The following is a 21,857-nucleotide window of genomic DNA, read 5'->3' on the forward strand; positions in this document are numbered from 1 at the left end:
CAGCTATGGCGATGGCCAGCCTGAAATGGCTTCACACTTCTAGTGCAACAGCTCTGGCATCCAATGTCCCATCAGAGCCATGGGTTCAGTGAGGGGTGCTTGTGAATGCTATCACTGGGAGGCCAAAAACTAAAAGCTCATTCCAGGTCCTGGAAATTTTGAGGTGCTTACCTATTAGGACCACTTTTCCTGGCAACCTTGAGTTCTGAAGAATGAAGAAAGGTCCTCTCACTTAACCATTTGAGAACTCGCAATCGCCAAGAGCACAGGTGGCTGGAAAACTACACTGATGAGGCAAGTCTGGCCTATTTGACTTTATTTGTTGTTTTTCTGTGGAATGTTGAAATACTCCAGTGAACTCCTAAGACCGTTCTTAGAAATGAAGGGTCTTGATGCTTCTGAAACAATAATGCCAAGTTTTCTGATTCCAACTGCTATTCTACAGGGGTTTAAAAGGGGCCGTGTCTTTTACAATTTGCACATATTTGAGAAACATTTCTCAAAATATTTCACCTTAAAGCACTGATGAAAATGAGGACAGAAACAGAAACTTGTAAAAATACATCTTTTAATAAACATCAAGAAGTACAGTGCAGTTTTATCGAAGTTTTACACTGCAGTTTACAGCAAACATATTATCTATTATAGTGTATACTTATTTACAAGTAAAGTAAACTCAGGCGTTTTTTCCTCCCGTGGTTGGATAAACCAAAACCGGTCCATTAGACTACATTTAAGGTCTTCCAAACTGTTTCCCAAGCTTCTGTAAAAGGCCTTTAACATGAAGAGACTTGCAACAACAAAAGAAAGATATCCCCCATCACAATGATAGCCTGATGAATGCTCAAAAGTTATTTAAAAAATTATAAATATATGGATTCCTTTGATGGCTCTGAAGAATAAGAATAGTTTCTGACAGCAAATCTGAAATATAAATGACAATAAGGGAAACACCTGTTTCTATTGCCACGTGAATCCATAATAAACACTAATTTGAGGCTATAGTTTATGAAAAGAATCCAAAAAATGCTTGTAGTAAAAGTTCAACATTTTATATGTATTTATATATATGGTCCCATGGACTAAAAACTGTCTAGAATATTAATGGCTTGGTCTGCTTTTAACATTACTTATACAAAGAATGGTGGAATTCTTGACACTTCTGGACAAAGTCAGTGAAAATGGGAACAGAAATTAATTAGTAAAAGGAAAATTAATATTAATCTTAAAATTTTACCTGCTGTTGTGTTGGAATGATCAAAACTCAGCTACATCCAAGAAGAGTAAAAAGAACTGAAGGAAATCAGAAGCTATTGCTTAAAAACCAGAGTTTTGCATGCTTTCAACTGAAGGCATTTAAAAATTATACAACTGGATGTACTTGCTATTTACATAAACCAGTGTTTGGAATTAGAAACGAAAGTACTGCTTTATGCACAGAAGTTCCAGAAGCATACTCAGATTTGCAAAAGAGGCACAATAACGTGTCAATCATGCAACTAGTTGTACGTGAGATTTGTAATGGGTAACAGAACAAATTCCGCATGAACACAGCACTGATGTGGAGCAAATGACATCAAATAAGTACACAGCTCAAATTCCGAAGGGTAAAGACCCAATATCCCTGAATCTGTAAGCATTCATCTTGGTGTTAACATGGTTTCCTCTAAGCATTATCTCATTAGAAGAGAGATTTAGATACTTCTCCCTCTTCGATATGCCATCATATTTTTAGAGGTGAAAAGGGGACAATTGGTGGGTTTTGTTTTGTTTGTTTTTTACCACTGTGGCCCATCCAGTTCTCAGGAATCTGATACCCTGTTATCACAGCATCAAGACTAAGGTAGGTGCTCTACAGGATCCAACAAACTGAGTTTCTGGATCCAAATATTGCTGGTATTTACAATAAGCCTGGCTGCCAGAAAGCCATGCTTTGGGTGAAATGTACTCCAGGCACAATGACTGAGTGAAGACCAGCTGCCACTGAGGTCATTAACCGTATGATCTTCTATCTTGAAGTAAAATTTCTTAGTAGATGGGACGAGATCTCATACTTTCCATGTATTCTCAACTGCACCTAGTAACGTGCTGGGCAAAGATATACACTCACAGAAATAGTCGGTGATGGGGCAGGAACTGAATCAAGAGGGAACCTGGTCATGGGGAGGCCATGCCTCACTCCACCCATCACCCAAAAGGCAGTCACCCCGATGAACCTCTGCAGCTGTCACCGAAGAGCAGATGCTTGTCCCCTGCCACTATTTGAAGAACTAACCACTCAGGCCTCTTTCTTTCTCTTGGTCACTAAGAGATTACATGTGGGCCTGAGTGCCACCTGGTTGATGATATCTGGAAAAAAAAAGGTGTTTTTTTTTTGCGTCAAAGGAAGCACCAACCCATCACATGGCACAGTTTAATTCTAATAATACAACTTATAGAACCATTAACTTTTATAATTAGGTTAAATGTTATCCATACTAATAGATATTTTAAAGGTTAGGCTTATTCTGACATCACTTAAGATACATTTTATTTTTAAACATAGGCATGAGGTAGAAGATAAGAACTCACAAAAGAAAGTCATCTTCAAAATACCAAACTCTATTCAATACAATTAGCCCCGAGAAAGAAGTAAGAAAAGTTACAGCCTAAGCTGGTAGACTGGCTACTGATAAACTATTACCCTTACCTGAAAAAAAAATCTTAATTTGAAATTGTCCATTTTTTCCCACCAATTTAAGGTATTATAGAAAAAGGGCGATATACATTCTGACGTTCTGAAATATTTCTAAGGATCGCATATAACAGCTCCTCTTAATAACCATTTTTTACCATGTGGCTCTAAATCACCTCAATTGAGACACAGGTCCTTTCTACCTAAATAACTGATCAGATATCAATATGGAGGTTAAAAATGCTTTGAGCACAAGAAGCAAGATAAAAGGAATGATTCACATTTAAAATATTGTACTTTTCATAAAAACTAGCAGCACTTCATCCTACCAAGACATACAGATTTGGCTTCACTGACTGATCAGGAACCGAGGAAAATGGATATAGGCCCAAAACGGCTTCTTCACGAGGGAAATGTGAGGCTAGAAGGTTTCTTGAACAACGACTTCCCCATTAGGTGGTGTGGGAAACTACTGGAATGTCGATTTCAATGGCAGAGAGGCGGGAACGGGCTGAATAGGGCTGTGAGTACGTGTGCATACCGGGAGGGTGGGAGTACAGCGGCTGCCAGAAAGGAGAGGGCAAGGACTTGCATGCACAGTACCAAATAAACAGTAGCAGGGCCGTCATAAACAAGCCCCCAGCACTAGCCACAGTGACGTACACAGCATAGTCAAACGCAAAGACTGGCTCGAACTTCCTGTTCAGGTGGATGTTGTAAAAGATGACCCAGATGGACGGGGAGAGGCTCACAGTACCCGCCAGGAAAAACAGCAGCCCGGCCACCAGATGGCAGCCTGCACTATTGACCAGGCACTTAGCCAGCTTGATGTTGGGCACGGAGGACCTGAAGGCCGTGTTACACATTCCGATCAGGCAGAGCAGCAGGGCGCCCATCGCGATCAGGATGCTGAGCGGCAGGGCAAACTGGAGGACCCGCAGGTCCAGCTGGTCCACGGAGGAGTACCAGGCAGCGTCGTACATCAGGCAGTCATTACCCCCGTCATAGCGGGCGCACTTCACCCACAGGCCTGTGTAGACAGTCAGGTTCTTCTCATTTCTGTTGAACGTGATCAGTCGTAACTTCCTCCAGTTGGGAAGCAGTGTGCCTGCAAAGAGGCCCGCTACGGAGGCGATTCCACACAGGAAGGACAGCACGGTGGCCGCGTGGACATCCCGACAGCCCATGGCAGGCAGGCAGGCGTGTGCAGTACTGCCAGTCAGACTGGGGGGACACAGAAGAGGAGAGATCATGAGGGGACCCCGGGAGAGCAGAGCAGGAAGGGTGGGGCTGTCTGGAAACACACCAGGGACATGGAATCAGACAGAATCCTGTCCCTTGTCTCCATATGCAGTAGGAACGGGTATGAGCACACGTGCCATGACCGCAGAGCACAGGTGTACATGCACACCCCTGCTCATCAATGACTGCTCATACAGCAACCAGAGTCTTCACACACGAGCGTTTTTCTATCCGGTGAATCAGAGGAACAACCAACATAATTCCAAATTCACTTAACATCACATCTCTCAGTTTTCAAAAATCACTCATTCGACACCCGCGTTATCAAGCACTTAGGTGTGTCAGATACTCAAATATGCAGGGCACAGCACCATTCACAAACACAACACCATCAACTCCAAACACAAATTCGGCCTCCGATGCTCACGCAGATGTAAAAGGAGACTAGCAAAACAGGCAAAGGTGTGAGGAGAGAGGGCAGCAGAGTAGCTGAAGGCAGACGCTGAGCTAGACGGCTCGAATTCGAATCCCTGCTTCCTCAGTTACTAGCCAAGTGACCCAAGTGGCTTTGGATCAGCAACACTACTTCTGTGTGCCTCACTTTCCTCATCTGCAAGATGGGGAAAGTAACAGTGCCTAACTCACAGCTTTTCTAGGTATTCAATGAATTAATATGACATCAAGTGCTTAAAATTATACCTGGTGCCTTGGAAGTGCGATGTGAGTGTCAACTATTCTAAGCACTCAGTGATCAGCTCAGTGCTTGGCATCATGGAGCAGTTCAAAGAACATTTGTGGAGTAAACGTTAAATAAGAAAGAGCAGACGGCTCATTCCTATATACTAGGCATACCAGAAAACACAAAATGTAAATAGACTCCTCTCCAATGAGTTAGTCAAAGCAAAAAGACAGAAAAAAGGTCCCTGACATTATTCTGCATCATTACTTCCTCACTGATTGACTATGGCTGGCATGCTTTTCAGATTAAACTATTGGTTATTGGTTATAATACTGACATACTACTATTGGTTAGTCTACTATGACTGCTCATATAAGATGAATGCAAAGATTTCTGAAATGACAACCTATCTGCATTAATGCTAGCAAGACGCTTCATCTCAAATTAAAAGGCTGGACTCTTCATCTGTATATGACATATTATAAAAAAAACCAGTATATTATTCAGCTTTATTTCTTCAGGAGTTTGAAACTCACTCTCCAAACACCACTCAAATGTATTTTTTCTACTTTCTATCATGTGTCCTGCAAGGCAACAGAACAGACTGTTTTAATTTACTATATATTTAGTCCAATCACAAAAACTGGGAATAATTTTTAGTCAAGGCTGTGGTTTTTCCAGTAGTCATGTATGGATGTGAGAGTTGGACTGTGAAGAAAGCTGAGTGCTGAAGAATTGAAGCTTTTGAACTGTGGTGTTGGAGAAGACTCTTGAGAGTCCCTTGGACTGAAAGGAGATCCAACCAGTCCGTCCTAAAGGAGATCGGTCCTGGGTGTTCATTGGAAGGACTGATGCTGAGGCTGAAACTCCAATACTTTGACCACCTCATGTGAAGAGTTGACTCAATGGAAAAGACCCTGATGCTGGGAGGGATTGGGGGCAGGAGGAGAAGGGGACGACAGAGGATGAGATGGCTGGATGGCATCACTGACTCAATGGACGTGAGTCTGAGTGAACTCCAGGAGTTGGTGATGGACAGGGAGGCCTGGCGTGCTGTGATTCATGGGGTCGCAGAGAGTCGGACACGACTGAGCGACTGAACTGAACTGAACATACTTATACACACACACATATGTAAGTGTACAATATAAAAATCAGTTTAAGTGATTTTTATATTGTAAAATATAAAAGTGACCATTTTTTAAAGTCCTCAAGAATAACTAGTTTTAAGTTTTTCTGTTCTTAGTTTACTATTTGTTTATCATGTTGTCTTCTATCAATATTACTAAAAGTAGTAATTGTTTTAAAAAAAATGTTATGGATGAAAATACTTGGAGGAATTATGGTCATAATTTATTTTTTTTTTCCTGCAAATTTTAAATGCCTGATTTTAGCAACCTACCAACCACCTGAGTCCTACGATGGAAACTGGCGCAGGTTTGAGGACGTTTACACTGGAAAACGCCACTAGTTTTGTTAGGCTCCAGAACCCAGCTTCCTGTTGGTTTCCGCTCATGTATCTTCTCCCCAGTATACTGACAGCAACTTGCACACAAGTCATTTTAGGAATATTTGAATAAATAAATACTAGGCTCTGACCCAAGACCACAGGAGCTTAAAAAGGTAGGCTCTTAATGATATAGAACTGGACAAGGAAGTAGCCATTACTAAGCAATCATTCATTCAGCAGGGATTTACTATTCAGCACACGCAGAACACTCTGTTAGGTCTTTGAGGCACACCCAAGGCCATGAAGATCTGGACTTTGCCCCAATATGTTAACCATCAGACTGAGGGAAAGAATATGCTGTTTTATCAAAACTCAAAGTGCTGATAATGAAAAAGGCATCTGATTACTACATATTAAGTGATCATTATTAGGTATCAACCAAATAAGATATGCTATGCTATGCTATGCTAAGTCGCTTCAGTCATGTCCGACTCTGTGTGACCCCATAGACGGCAGCCCACCAGCCTCCCCCGTCCCTGGGATTCTCCAGGCAAGAACACTGGAGTGGGTTGCCATTTCCTTCTCCAATGCATGAAAGTGAAAAGAGAAAATAAAGTCGCTCAGTCGTGTCTGACTCTTAGCGACCCCATGGACTGCAGCCCACCAGGCTCCTCCGTCCATGGGATTTTCCATACAAGTTCATAAAAATGAATAATTCAGGCTTAGAGAAAAACTGAGCAATGAAAAGAAAGAAGACTTAATCAACATTGTGAAGATGTAAAAAAAAAGTTTCCCTCAATTCCTTTCAAAGCTTCAGAAAGCCTTCAGATCACCACTGCTAAGTCCTAACCCAATCACAATTCCTTCCTGTTTTCAGAGGTAGGGGACAAATACTTAGAGTATCAGTATAATTGAGTTTTTTTCATTCAAGCTCCCCTGTACCCCTGATTCCTACAAACAAAATGAGAAACAAGATCAGAACGAATTTTATTACTAATAAATAAATTTCTGTAGTTCTTAGCCTATAGATTATCAAATGACACTAATAAACAGAGCCAGATCAATACTTAACATCTATTTCAGTTTTAAGTGTGTTCAAATTTATCAAACATCATATCAATCCAGATGTTGGATCAGTCCCCTGAATTGGCTTCTGCTCAATTATACTTGGCTCAGATCTCAGAAACTAACTAAGTCATATTTTTAGAGAGCCAACAAGTATACCTGGAGCAGTGGCTGCACGGCAAGCAGCGGAGAGGACCTACCCCACATCCAAGGTCAGGAGTGGCGGCTGCATTTTGCTGGCGCAGCCGTGAAGACATACCCCATGTCCAAAGTAAGAGAAAGCCCAGTAAGACGGTAGGCGCTGAGAGAGGGCATCGGAGGGCAGACAGACTGAAACCACAATCAGAGAAAACTAACCAACCTGATCACATGGACCACATCATGGATCACAGCCTGGTCTAACTCAATGAAACTAAGCCATGCGTGTAGGGCCACCCAAGACAGAGAGGTCATGGTGGAGAGGTCTGACAAAATGTGGTCCACTGAAGGAGGGAATGGCAAACTACTTTAGTACTCTTGCCTTGAGAATCCCATGAACAGTATGAAAAGGCAGAAAGATAGGACACTGAAAGATGAATTCCCCAGGTCGGTAGGTGCCCAATATGCTACTGGAGATCAGTGGAGAAATAACTCCAGAAAGAAGGAAGAGATGGAGCCAAGGCAAAAACAACATCTAGTTGTGAATGGGACTGGTGATGGAAGCAAGGTCTGATGCTGTAAAGAGTACTATTGCATAGGAACCTGGAATGTTAGGTCCAATTGCATAGGAACCTGGAATGTTAGGTCCATGAATCAAGGCAAATTGGAAGTGGTCAAACAGGAGATGGCAAGAGTGAAGATCAACATTTTAGGAATCAGTGAACTAAAATGGACTGGAATAGGTGAATTTAACTCAGATGACCATTATATCTACTACTGTGGGCAAGAATGCCTTAGAAGAAATGGAGTAGCCATCATAGTCAACAAAAGAGTCCAAAATGCAGTATTTGGATGCAATCTCAAAAACAACAGAATGATCTCTGTTCGTTTCCAAGGCAAACCATTCAATATCATGGTAATCCAAGCCTATGCCCCTACCAGTAATGCTGAAGAAGCTGAAGTTAAATGCTTCTATGAAGACCTACAAGACCTTTTAGAACTAACACCCAAAAAAGATGTCCTTTTCATTATGGGGGACTGGAATACAAAAGTAGGGAGTCAAGAAACACCTGGAGAAACAGGCAAATTTGGCCTTGGAGTACAGAATGAAGCAGGGCAAAGGCTAATAGAGTTTTCCCAAGAGAATGCACTGGTCATAGCAAACACCCTCTTCCAACAACACAAGAGAAGACTCTACACATGGACATCACCAGATGGCCAACACCGAAATCAGACTGATTATATTCTTTGCAGCCAAAGATGGAGAAGCTCTATACAGTCAGCAAAAACAAGACCAGGAGCTGACTGTGGCTCAGATCATGAACTCCTTATGGCCAAATTCAGACTTAAATTGAAGAAAGTAGGGAAAACCACTGGATCATTCAGGTATGACCTAAATCAAATCCTTTACGATTATAGAGTGGAAGTGAGAAATAGATTTAAGGGACTAGATCTGCCTGATGAACTATGGACAGAGGTTCATGATATTGTACAGGAGACAGGGATCAAGACCATCCCCAAGAAAAAGAAATGTAAAATAGCAAAATGGTTTTCTGAGGAGGCCTTACAAATAGCTGTGAAAAGAGAAGCAAAAAGCAAAGGAGAAAAGGAAAGATATACCCATTAGAATGCAGAGTTCCAAAGAATAGCAAGGACAGATAAGAAAACCTTCTTCAGGGATCAATGCAAAGAAATAGAGAAAACAATGGAATGGGAAGACCAGTGATTTCTTCGAGAAGATTAGAGATATCAAGGGAACATTTCATGCAAAGATGGGCTCACTGAAGGACAGAAATGGTATGGACCTAACAGAAGCAGAAGATATTAAGAAGAGGTGGCAAGAATACACAGAAGAACTGTACAAAAAAGATCTTCACGACCCAGATAATCACAATGGTGTGATCACTCACCTAGAACCAGACATCCTGGAATGTGAAGTCAAGTGGGCCTTAGAAAGCATCACTATGAACAAAGCTAGTGGAGGTGATGGAATTCCAGTTGAGCTATTTCCAATTCTAAAAGATGATGCTGTGAAAGTGCTGCACTCAATATGCCAACAAATTTGGACAACTCAGCAGTGGCCACAGGACTGGAAAAGGCCAGTTTTCATTCCAATCCCAAAGAAAGGCAATGCCAAAGAATGTTCAAACTACCACACAATTGCACTCATCTCACAGGCTAGCAAAGTAATTCTCAAAATTCTCCAAGCCAGGCTTCTGTGAACTTCCAGATGTTCAAGTTGGTTTTAGAAAAGGCAGAGGAACCAGAGATCAAATTGCCAACATCTGCTGGATCACCAAAAAAGCAAGAGAGTTCCAGAAAAACATCTATTTCTGCTTTATTGACTATGCCAGAGCCTTTGACTGTGTGGATCACAATAAACTGTGGAAAATTCTGAAAGAGATGGGAATACCAGACCACCTGACCTGCCTCTTGAGAAATCTGTATGCAAGTCAAGAAGCAACAGTTAGAACTGGACATGGAACAACAGACTGGTTCCAAATAGGAAAAGGAGTATGTCAAGGCTGTATACTGTCACCCTGCTTATTTAAGTTACATGCAGGGTACATCATGAGAAACACTGGGCTGGAGGAAGCACAAGCTGGAATCAAGATTGCCAGGAGAAATACCAATAATCTCAGATACGTAGATGATATCACTCTTATGGCAGAAAGTGAAGAAGAACTAATGAGCCTCTTGATGAAAGTAAAAGAGGAAAGTGAAAAAGTTGGCTTAAAACTCAACATTCAGAAAACTATGATCATGGCATCCGGTCCCATCACTTCATGAGAAATAGATGGGAAACAGTGGAAACAGTGGCTGACTTTATTTTTGGAGGCTCCAAAATCACTGCAGATGGTGACTGCAGCTGTGAAATTAAAAAGACATTTACTCCTTGGAAGGAAAGTTATGATCAACCTAGACAACACATTAAAAAGCAGAGATATTTTCTTTGCCAACAAAGGTCCATCTAGTCAAGGCTATGGTTTTTCCAGTGGTCATGTATAGATGTGAGAGTTGGACTATAAAGAAAACTGAGCACCAAAGAATTGATGCTTTTCAACTGTGGTGCTGGAGAAGACTCTTGAGAGTCCCTTGGACTGCAAGGACATCCAACCAGTCCATCCTAAAGGAGATCAGTACTGAATGTTCATTGGAAGGACTGATGTTGCAGCTGAAACTCCAATACTTTGGCCACCTGATGCGAAGATCTGACTCATTTTAAAAGACCCTGATGCTGGGAAAGATTGAATGCAGGAGGAGAAGGGGATGACAGAGGAAGAGATTGTTGGATGGCATCACTGACTCAATGGACATGAGATTGGGTAAACTATGGGAGTTGATGATGGATAGGGAGGCCTGGCGTGGTGCAGTCCATGGGGTCGCAAAGAGTCGGACACGACTGAGCAACTAAACTGAACTGAACAAGTATATGGCATTTTTCAGAAGGGAAATATTACGAACCTTAATTTAACTGAATTTCAATCTCGGTGCTGGAATTAATGTCCTGTTTGTAAACTTCTTTGGCTGCTTTACATTTTATACCCTGCTCATAACTCTACATGTGTATGATTTGATACAAAGCATAGAGTCAGACGCGACTGAAGCGACTTAGCAGCAGCAACAGCACCAGTATATCCCATAGAGGGATAAAGTAACATCTTATAGGGACAGTGAGAGAAGGAATATGTTCAGTGATTTAAAACTGAAAGATACGCTGACTCTTGGAGTTCTACCAATTAATTTGAAACCACGCATTATTTTTTCAATTGCAAATCTGATCATTTCACTACATTTTACCATTCAATAGCTTTCTATTGGGAGAAGGCAGTGGCACCCCACTCCAGTACTCTTGCCTAGAAAATCCCATGGACGGAGGAGCCTGGTGGGCTGCAGTCCATGGGGTCGCGAAGAGTCGGACACAAGTGAGCGACTTCATTTTCACTTTTCACTTTCATGCATTGGAGAAGGAAATGGCAGCCCACTCCAGTGTTCTTGCCTGGAGAATCCCAGGGATGGGGAGCCTGGTGGGCTGCCATCTATGGGGTGGCACAGAGTCGGACACGACTGAAGCGACTTAGCAGCAGTAGCAGCTTTCTACTGAATAGTTTCCTCAGAAATAAAGTTTCCAAAGTTTCATATCTTTCCTATAATTTCCAAAGTTTTACTTCCCACCATCTGGTTCCTGCCAGATTCTTAGTCTCCTTACTGAGTCAGTTTTCTACCTTACATATTAGTCTATGTAGACATAATGCTTTTCTTTTAACTTTTCAAATTATGTTTTTCAATGTGGGCTTTTTCTCATGCTGTGTTTCCTCCTAGAACTTTCTTAATCCCATCCTATTCTTTGCTTAGCTGACATGTACTTACCTTTCTAGTTTCCAGGGAGGCTGGACCTAAACCTCCCCTCTTCTCTCCAACCCTTTCCCTTCCCCCTTCCCTAGTTACACGGCCTGGTTGCACCTTTGTAATTTTTCTTTGATAGCAGTGAATTTGCTTATATTCTCTGTTCAGTGTTTATCCGTCTTACCAGACTGTAAATTCCAGGAGGACAGAGAGCCTTCTGTTTTATTCACTGTGTCCAACACCGGCACACGGAAGGCACTCAATTATTTGTTTAATGAATGAACAAAAAAAGCAAATGGAAGGTTCATATGAGTATGGTGAGGACACAGAGAGTTATCAATTTGCTCCAGGATCAGTTCCACTCATTACATTCTTTCATACTCTGTGTTCTGAAGCCTCCAAACTGCTTCTAGAATGTGCCCCTGCTTTCCACTCTTTACTGGCCAAAGTCTCTCTCATTTTTAAAAATGAAGTTCATTTTCTTCCCCCAGAAATTTCCTAAGAAAGATGAAGCCATTCCCAGGTTATTTATATGCAGCCTCTGCTTCTAGACACACGTATCTAAGTTTAGCAACACTGGTTAATTCCCACCGTGGTTAGATAATTATGACAGTTGATTCTCGTGTTTTCAACTTAATAGGTATGTTACATACAGGATGTGCCTTTAAGACTACTGGTTCATATACTGAATTAATGTTTGCTTATCAAAGTTAAGCAATTTTTTATACTTGTATTTCTATTTCCTTTTTAAAATATTTTTCCCAACTGAGGAAAAGAAATAAACATCTTTTTGCCATATGAAAGCCTCTTATTAGTGACTGCAGCAGATGTGCAAGGCTAAGAATACACTTTAACAATCTGAGGAGCACCCACGAACACTAGCTGGGTGACAGGTCTTGAGCTGAGTTGTATATACAGATGTGTGGGTTTGCTGTTTCCATCTGGGAGGCAGCATGGTATTGTAGCCCAGGCGACCCAAGACTCAAACGCCAGTCACAAACCACCATTTGCAAACCGGCCAAGTCCTATGCCCTCTGCATCTCAAATTTCTCAAATGTCCCCCAAGATAGTTGTGAGATCATAAACAGTAAAACCCTTCGTAAAACAGAATAGGGTGGGAAATTTAAGTCTGTGACCATTACTGGTAGGTTTATTGGAGAGCATTCTCTTTGAGAATAGCTACTGACCAAATCAGATAAGGCCTCTGTTCGAAACACCCACTTCACATCTGACTGTTCCACAATGACGTGCAGAGGAGATGGTACACAATTAAAGGTTATCAAAGATATTTCAAATAAAAATATTTTTCAAAAGAATATCTTTCCTGTAGGTCTGAATGAGTTCAAAGAAGTTTGAAGCAGGAATAATGTCGAAAAGCTTTAAGAATTCTCAGATCCATTACTGTATTTTTTTCAGAGACAATTCTAAGGAATAGCTACATGAGAACACATCTGTAATAGCAGCTACATTAATCCTCGGTAGTAACACTAGCAGTCCCTTCTACCTTAGAAGGTACTGTCTCCCTCAGAAGGGTTTTCTTAGAAGATATAGATCATCAACATAGCACCTGGAATGGAGATCTATCCTGTAACTTTATTTTGTTAAGAGAAAAAAGTGTCATATATATGGAAGTAAAAGGAAGAAATAAAATCAGGGCATGTACTTACTCTTTGAGGTACTTGATAGTTCCAAAACAACTTTAATCAACTTAGAAGAAATGTATGCACATCTGAACACAGTCAAGATGGCCTGGACCTAAAGAACAGGAAAAGCACTCCAAATTAATATAGTACTTCTTTAAAAACTCAATTTGAATTCATATGGAGCTAGGAAAAATAATTACCAATCATCTAAAACCAAAGAAATCTTAAGCCAAAAAAAGGTGGGCAGTAAGTTAAAAAAAAAAATAAAAAAAGGTAGTTTATTCTTAAATTCACACAATATCTATTTGTGAGCTACAGAAGAAAAAATTAACTCTCATTTTGTGACTTAAGAAGATAGGAAAAACAAGGATGAAAATCACTTCACTGTTTTGGAAATCTTTTCATAACTACAGTCAAAGAATAAGGAGGGCTGATGAAGCACTATGTAATTAGTTGTCTTGGCATAAAACACATTCCTGAGGTTTCTTTTATTCCTTTTAAAAGGATACTGACAACAAAACTAGTCAAAGTTGCTTGGTTTTACCATGCCCCCTAAAACTTGCAACTAGAATTTCTCTTCAGTTTATAGTTCCACCAACAGCTCAACCCACCATTTAAATGTTTTCATATGTCTTTCTTAAGCATCAACAACTTCCTCTTCAAACACTAATTACCTCAAGTAGAAGGACGAGAAGGAAAACTTGTAACGCCTAAGAACTTCCTGGTTCAAGGTGTGTCTATATACATATATATTGCTAGCCCTACAATGATCATAAAGTAGAATGATGTTCCCAACAGTCTGCAAGAAAGGGATTTCAGCCAGATTTTTTTTTTTTTTTTCTTTTCTAAATGTATGTCTGGTTGGTTTCAATCACAGTTGCTTACTTACTCCAAAGTTAAGTGTCACAATATAAACACACAATAGGATCTCTGAGCAATCCTTTTAAAGTCAGGTCACCAAGTCTGGCCTTCTAACGTCACGACTGGCCCCTTGCAAAGCCTGTAACACAGAACTTGGGCTTCAGAGAAAAGCAAAGTGGGCTTCCAGAGAAGCCCGCCTCCCCACTACCCTCTCTGCACTCCCTTTGAGCTGCGTCCTCAGGAGCATCAGAGTTGGTAGAAAGACAGAGGAGGTTGAAAAAAGAGACAGAGAGAGAGAGAGAGAGCTTTCCTGGTTAGAGCCAGTGGAAAGAGACCGCAGCAGTGACTGTACGCTCTCAGAACAAGCTTATCCCTGCACCACTAAGTGGGTTTGAATAGAGAGCAGGTCATCATTACACAACCAGCATGAGCCAGTGATTCAAAAATAGCAACCTGCACCTCCACAGCACACACCTGGCCAGCCAGGCCCCTAGCCCTGGCCAGACACGTCGACATTTTCATACTTCTGGGTCCAAAGTAATTTTGAGAGCTTCATCAAACACCTCCTCATTCAGCATTCACGTCCACAAAGGTGGTCAGCACGTTCCAATGCTGAGTGACTCTCCTCGTTTAAGCAATCTTACAAAAATCCTCAACTACTTATGCAAAAGACCCAGAAACCAGAACATTCTTGCCCACACCTACCTGTTTCTCACATCCAGGGCATTTTCACTCGCCCACACTGAGGAGCCTCTCGGAGCGTCTTCCTCTCGGCGTCCCAGGAAGTGCGTTCCCAGAGAGCCGCTCCAAAGGCTTCTGGGACTCGTAGTCAGGTTCCCTAAACAGGAATGCCCTGGATGACTGGCAGACTACAATTCCCAAAATCCACTGAGCTGGCAGTCCCAGGCAATATCCTGCGACCACCTCCCGCCTTTCTGCTCTGTTTCCCACCTCCCCCATTCTTTTAACACCTTAACTTACGTTTAGATTTGGGTTATAGGTCTACAAAACAGTTAGAGGAAACAGAGCCAAAAATAATTTTGAGTTGGGTACCCAAATAAATATTTCCCACTAAGTAATTTATTTACCACTTTTTATTTACCCCGCCCCACTGGGGGGCTGGGGGTAGTCAGAGTGTTATTTGCTTTTAAACTTTTTATTTTGGCAATATGTGAACCGTGAACTTCCTGATGTTCAAGCTGGTTTTAGAAAAGGCAGAGGAACCAGAGATCAAATTGCCAACATCCGCTGGATCATGGAAAAAGCAAGAGAGTTCCAGAAAAACATCTATTTCTGCTTTATTGACTATGCCAAAGCCTTTGACTGTGTGGATCACAATAAACTGTGGAAAATTCTGAAAGAGATGGGAATACCAGACCACATGATCTGCCTCTTGAGAAATTTGTACGCAGGTCAGGAAGCAACAGTTAGAACTGGACTTGGAACAACAGACTGGTTCCAAATAGGAAAAGGAGTACGTCAAGGCTGTATATTGTCACCCTGTTTATTTAACTTATATGCAGAGTACATCATGAGAAACGCTGGACTAGAAGAAACACAAGCTGGAATCAAGATTGCCAGGAGAAATATCAATAATCTCAGATATGCAGATGACACCACCCTTATGGCAGAAAGCCAAGAGGAACTCAAAAGCCTCTTGATGAAAGTGAAAGTGGAGAGTGAAAAAGTTGGCTTAAAGCTCAACATTCAGAAAACAAAGATCATGGCATCCGGTCCCATCACTTCATGGGAAATAGATGGGGAAACAGTTTTCTGGGCTCCAAAATCACTGCAGATGGTGACTGCAGCCATGAAATTAAAAGACGCTTACTCCTTGGAAGGAAAGTTATGACCAACCTAGAGAGCATATTCAAAAGCAGAGACATTACTTTGCTAACAAAGGTTCGTCTAGTCAAGGCTATGGTTTTTCCTGTGGTCATGTATGGATGTGAGAGTTGGACTGTGAAGAAGGCTGAGCACCGAAGAATTGATGCTTTTGAACTGTGGTGCTGGAGAAGACTCTTGAGAGTCCCTTGGACTGCAAGGACATCCAACCACTCCATTCTAAAGGAGATCAGTCCTGGGATTTCTTTGGAAGGAATGATGCTAAAGCTGAAACTCCAGTACTTTGGCCACCTCATGTGAAGAGTTGACTCATTGGAAAAAGACTCTGATGCTGGGAGGGATTGGGGGCAAGAGGAGAAGGGGACGACAGAGGATGAGATGGCTGGATGACATCACTGACTCGATGGACGTGAGTCTGAGTGAACTCTGGGAGTTGGTGATGGACAGGGAGGCCTGGTGTGCTGCAATTCATGGGGTCGCAAAGAGTCGGACACGACTGACCGAGTGATCTGATCTGATCTGATAGCCCATTATTGGGCTTCCCTGGTAGCTGAGATGGTAAAGAATCCACCTGTAACGCAGGAGTCTTGGGTGCAATCCCTGGGCTGGGAAGATCCCCTGGAGAAGAGAATGGCAACCCACTCCAGTATTCTTGCATGGGAAATCCCATGGACAGAGGATCCTGGCAGGTGGGCCAGGAGTCTACGGGGTCACTGAGAGTCCCACTGGACTGAGCACTAACACTTTCACGTTCATGGCCCATTAACAATGCTGTGATAGTTTCAGGTGAACAGCAAGGGACTCAGCCACACATATATGCCGATACATTCACCCCAAACTCCCCTCCCATCCAGGCTGCCACATAACATTGAGCAGAGTTCCATGTATTGTAGAGTAGGTTCTTGTTGATTATTCATTTTCATTATAGCAGGGTGTACATGTCCATCCCAAGTATATTATTTTTTCCCCACCTGCTGTTTCTGAAGTAAATTTACTTCAAAACAATGGGTATGCCATTGAGGCATATTTGGGGGTGACCTGCCCAGAACAGATGTTGAAGTGTCATGATCACACACATAAATGCAGATAGAGTAAGTGTGGAAAATGTTGGTAACTGTTAAATCTAGAGAGAGTTATGTATGTGGGTGTTCATTGTACTATTAAAATTCTCTGTACTTTTGAAATTTTTCAAAATAAAAAGTTTGAGAAAAAGCATCGTAGTTGTAAATAAAAGTAAAGGATGGCATCCATTCCTATCCCACTTTGCCGCTGTATAACCTTGGGCAAAGTAAGGAACCTGTTTGTACCTCAGAATCTCATCTGTAATAATTATTTATATAAAAAACTGCAGTGAGGATTAAATGAGTTGCTATAACACAGAGAAGTTTGCAATAGTGTCTAACACACAATAAGGACTGTACGTGTTTGCAATTACCGTTTTTCTGTTGCTTTAGTAACAACGGGACTATTTACTAGTTATGGAAAAAGCCACTATCTGTGCATTGCTACCACTTTCTCATCTGCCACACTGCTTCAGAGAATGCAAGATAATTAAAAACCAGAAGCGATCTGACCCCAAAGCCAGGCCAAGAGATGTGGCAGTGAGAAAGAGGGCAGCATTAGATAGTAAAGAAACTCTGGGAACAGAAAGTGTCTAGGCTGCAGGCCAGCTCTGGTAATAGCAGACAGGCAAGAACAATACAACACAGGATTCTTTGCTCTGAACTTCAGTTCTCTAATGTAGAAAATGGAACTGAATCAGATAACTGTGTACAAAAATCATTTTATATATATTTTTTCCCAATCATTGATGATTAGTTAAATCTGGTTAGCAGACTTTCAGAGAAGGCAATGGCAACCCACTCCAGTACTCTTGCCTCGAAAATCCCATGGATGGAGGAGCCTGGTAGGCTGCAGTCTATGGGGTCTCTAAGAGTCCGACACGACTGAGCGACTTCACTTTCACTTTTCACTTTCATGCATTGGAGAAGGAAATGGCAACCCACTCCAGTGTTCTTGCCTGGAGAATCCCAGGGACGGGGGAGCCTGGTGGGCTGCCATCTATGGGGTCGCACATAGTCGGACACGACTGAAGTGACTTAGCAGCAGCAGCAGCAGCAGCAGCAGACTTTAGCTGAGATGTATATGTAGCTGATAACAGTTTTTTTTAAAGCTACAAACAGAAAGGAAGACAACTCTGTTTCTAGACTTCTTAGTCAAGTGCAGGTCTATGGTTAGCTTGCCTTCGGTACAGAAAAGATGAAATACTTACATGCCTGAGTGTTATGGGAACCACACTGACTGGGCTCTGTAGTGAATGTTTGCCTAAGTTATTTTACGACAGGAGGTCCTGGTAAGGAATACAGAACTAATAAGCCACCACCAACCAGAAGAATTAGGGAAAGAATGAAAGGAGATCCCACATGTCCTACCACCTCCCAGAACCCTCCTTGCTGAAATCCTTGGCTGAGCAATGCATGTAGCACAGGAAGGACCCTGAGTCAGAATCAGTGGGCAGAGACAGCCCAGAAACTCGTCCCATCACCCACTGTAAAACCCAAGACTGGGAGCCATGAGGCAGAGCAGTTCCTCTGGGTTCCCTTGCCCTGCCACTCTCCGCCCCGGCACCCCTTTCCAATAAAGTCTCTTGCTTTGTCAGCACATGTGCCTCCTCAGACAATTCATTTCCGAGTGTTAGACAAGAACCCACTCTCAGGCCCTGGAAGGGGCCCCCCTTCCTACAACATATTCACATTGTTGCTGGTCTATCTAATACATAGTTTTCTAGTGGAGATGATTAAAGGAGCTGGGGAGCAGTGTGGACGCTACTCATTATGCTTGTTTATTGTGCAAGGAAATACCCTCATCGGAAATGCAATTAGAGTGAAGCATACAAAACATCAGTTTGGGTGTGGAGTTGGAAGTAAGGAACTAACCTTTTCATAATTGCAGAGATGGTAAACTCTACCTGGATAACTATTTATTATGTGCGTGTTTTGCGACTCTTTGCGACCCCCGGACTGTAGCTCACCAGGCTCCTCTGTCCATGGAATTCTCCAGGAAAGAATACTGGAGTGGGTTGTCATTCCCTTCTGCAAGGGATCTTCCCTACTCAGGGATCAAACCTGGGTCTCCTGCATTGAAGGTGGATTCTTTACCATCTGAGCCACCAGGGAAGTCCATGTATTTATTAGCTCTTACCTAAAGCTGTGTCTACCAGTGTCTGTCAGGCATCTGCTTCCTCACTTCAGTCCCCAGTCCCCCGAGGAAGGTTTTTTGCAGACCTGTAGTTACCAGTTAATCTCAGAAAAATTACCCAAGGGTAAAGACTTGCTAAGAGTCTTTACCTTGCTTTACCTTGCTAAGAGGTACTGTGGCAATCCTGATGGGCAGCATTTGTCTTTATTTTTTCCTATTACATGAGAAAACTGTAAAATGAGGAAAAGTGTACTGCAGAGGTGGCATGAGTGAACGTCTTTTGAGAATACTACTACTTTCAGTTCAGTTCAGTCGTGTCTGACTCTTTGCGACCCCATGGACTGCAGCACGCCAGGCTTCCCTGTCCATCACCAACTCGCAGAGCTCGCTCAAACTCAAGTCCACCGAGTCGGTGATGCCATCCAAACAACTCATCCTCTGTCGTCCCCTTCTCCTCCCGCTTTCAATCTTTCCCAGCATCAGGGTCTTTTCCAATGAGTCAGTCACATCAGGTAGCCAAAGTATTGGAGTTTCAGCATCAGTCCTTCCAATGAATATTCAGGACTGATTTCCTTTAGGATTGACTGGTTTGATCTTGCAGTCCAAGGGACTCTCAAGAGTCTTCTCCAACACCACAGTTCAAAGGCATCAATTCTTTGCCACTCAGGTTTCTTTATGGTCCAACTCTCACATCCATACATGACTACTGGAAAAACTATAGCTTTGGCTAGATGGACCTTTGTCGGCAAGGTAATGTCTCTGCTTTTCAATATACTGTCTAGGTTGGTCATAGCTTTTCTTCCAAGGAGTGAGCATCTTTTAATTTCAGGGCTTCAGTCACCATCTGCAGTGATTTTGGAGCCCAAAAAATTAAAGTCTGTCACTGTTTCCCCATCTATTTGCCATGAAGTGGTGGGACCAGATGCCATGATCTTCGTTTTCTGAATGTTGAGCTTTAAGCCAACTTTTTCACTCTCCTCTTTCACTTTCATCAAGAGGCTCTTTAGTTCTTCGCTTTCTGCCATAAGGGTGGTGTCACCAGCGTATCTGAGGTTATTGATATTTCTCCCGGCAATCTTGATTCCAGCTTGTGCTTCTTCCAGCCCAGCGTTTCTCGTGATGTACTCTGCATAGAAGTTAAACAAGCAGGGTGACAGTAGCCTTGACAGACTCCTTTCCCAATTTGGAGCCAGTCTGTTGTTCCATGTCCAGTTCTAACTGTTGCTTCTTGACCTGCATACAGATTTCTCAGAAGGCAGATAAGGTGGTCTGGTATTCCCATCTCTTTCAGAATTTTCCACAGTCTGTTGTGATTCACACAGTCAAATGCTTTGGCATAGTCAATAAAGCAGAAATAGATGTTTTTCTGGAACTCTCTTGCTTTTTCAATGATCCAGTGGATGTTGGAAATTTGATCTCTGGTTCCTCTGCCTTTTCTAAATCCAGCTTGAACATCTGGAAGTTCATGGTTCATGTACTGTTGAAGCCTGGCTTGGAGAATTTTGAGCATTACTTTGCTAGCGTGTGAGATGAGGGCAATTGTGCAGTAAGTTGAACATTCTTTGGCATTGCCTTTCTTTGGGATTAGAATGAAAACGGACCTTTTCCAGTCCTGTGACTACTGCTGAGTTTTCCAAGTTTGCTGGCATATTGTTTACAGCACTTTCACAGCATCATCTTTTAGGATTTGAAAGAGCTCAACTAGAATTCCATCACCTCCACTAGCTTTGTTTGTAGTGATGCTTCCTAAGGCCCACTTGACTTCTCATTCCAGGATGTCTGGCTCTAGGTGAATGATTAAACCATCATGGTTATCTGGGACATGAAGATCTTTTCTGTATAGTTCTCCTGTATTCTTGCCACCTCTTCTTAATATCTTCTGCGTCTTTCCTCTTTTACTACTTTAATGATAGGTTTTGCTTAAACAACTCTTCAGAAATTCTTGTTCATCTTTTAGATATTAAAGGAAATATACACCAATACATTTCATAATTTTTTAGAACATTACCATATGTGGGGCCCATTAGAAGTGTTAGGTACAGTGCTGGGGGCTGGGGCTCTGAGGAAGGAGCCCCTCCACCCAGGAGAACTGATGTCCAGTGTTCGTTGGGTGCCTGTTGCTGTTTGGTTGGTAAGTTGTGTCTGATTCTTTGCGACCCCATGAACTGTAGCCCACCAGGCTCTTCTGTTCATGGGAATGCCCAGGCAAGAATACTAGAGTGGGTTGACATATCCTTCTCCAGGGGATCTTCCCGACCAAGGGATCAACCCCCCATCTTCTGTCTTGGCAGGCAGATTCTCTACCACTAAGTCACCAGGGAAGCCTTGTTGGGTGTCTGCTATGTTTCATTTTGATGTATTAGAACTTTTTTTCCCCCTTTTGTGACTTCTGAAGTCCGAGTCATAGTTACAAAGGTCTTCCTCTATCCAATGTCATACAAGAGTTCTTCCAAGTTTTACTGTTATAATTTTATAGTATGTTTTGATTCTGTTGCACCTGTAAATTTTTTACCATGTTAGGAATTCAACATGTTACCAACAGGATTCCCTGGTGGCTCAGACAGTAAAGAGTCTGCCTGCAATTTGGGAGAACTGAGTTCAATCCTTGGATCCAGAAGATCCCCTGGAGAAGGAAATGGCAACCCACTCCAGTATTCTTGCCTGGAAAATCCCATGGACAGAGAAGCATGGCGGGCTACAGTCCACAGGATCGAG

General features: G+C 42.3%; 1 protein-coding gene across 1 annotated transcript; it reads right to left on the bottom strand.

Moving 5' to 3' along the window:
• Positions 1 to 551: 551 nt before the first annotated feature.
• CLDN12 (claudin 12) lies at positions 552 to 15,013 on the bottom strand. The gene is made up of 3 exons (XM_086398584.1): positions 14,805 to 15,013; positions 13,263 to 13,350; positions 552 to 3,898 (listed from the first exon to the last, which is right to left on the bottom strand). The coding sequence occupies exon 3, from the start codon at positions 3,859 to 3,861 to the stop codon at positions 3,127 to 3,129; it is 735 nt and encodes a 244-aa protein (XP_086254710.1). The 5' UTR covers positions 3,862 to 3,898; positions 13,263 to 13,350; positions 14,805 to 15,013; the 3' UTR covers positions 552 to 3,126.
• Positions 15,014 to 21,857: the final 6,844 nt, after the last annotated feature.

This window comes from Bos grunniens, chromosome 4, assembly GCF_055505025.1.
Source record: "Bos grunniens cultivar Pamir isolate PY7600 chromosome 4, Bosgru_T2T1.0, whole genome shotgun sequence".
Lineage (NCBI taxonomy): Eukaryota > Metazoa > Chordata > Mammalia > Artiodactyla > Bovidae > Bos > Bos grunniens.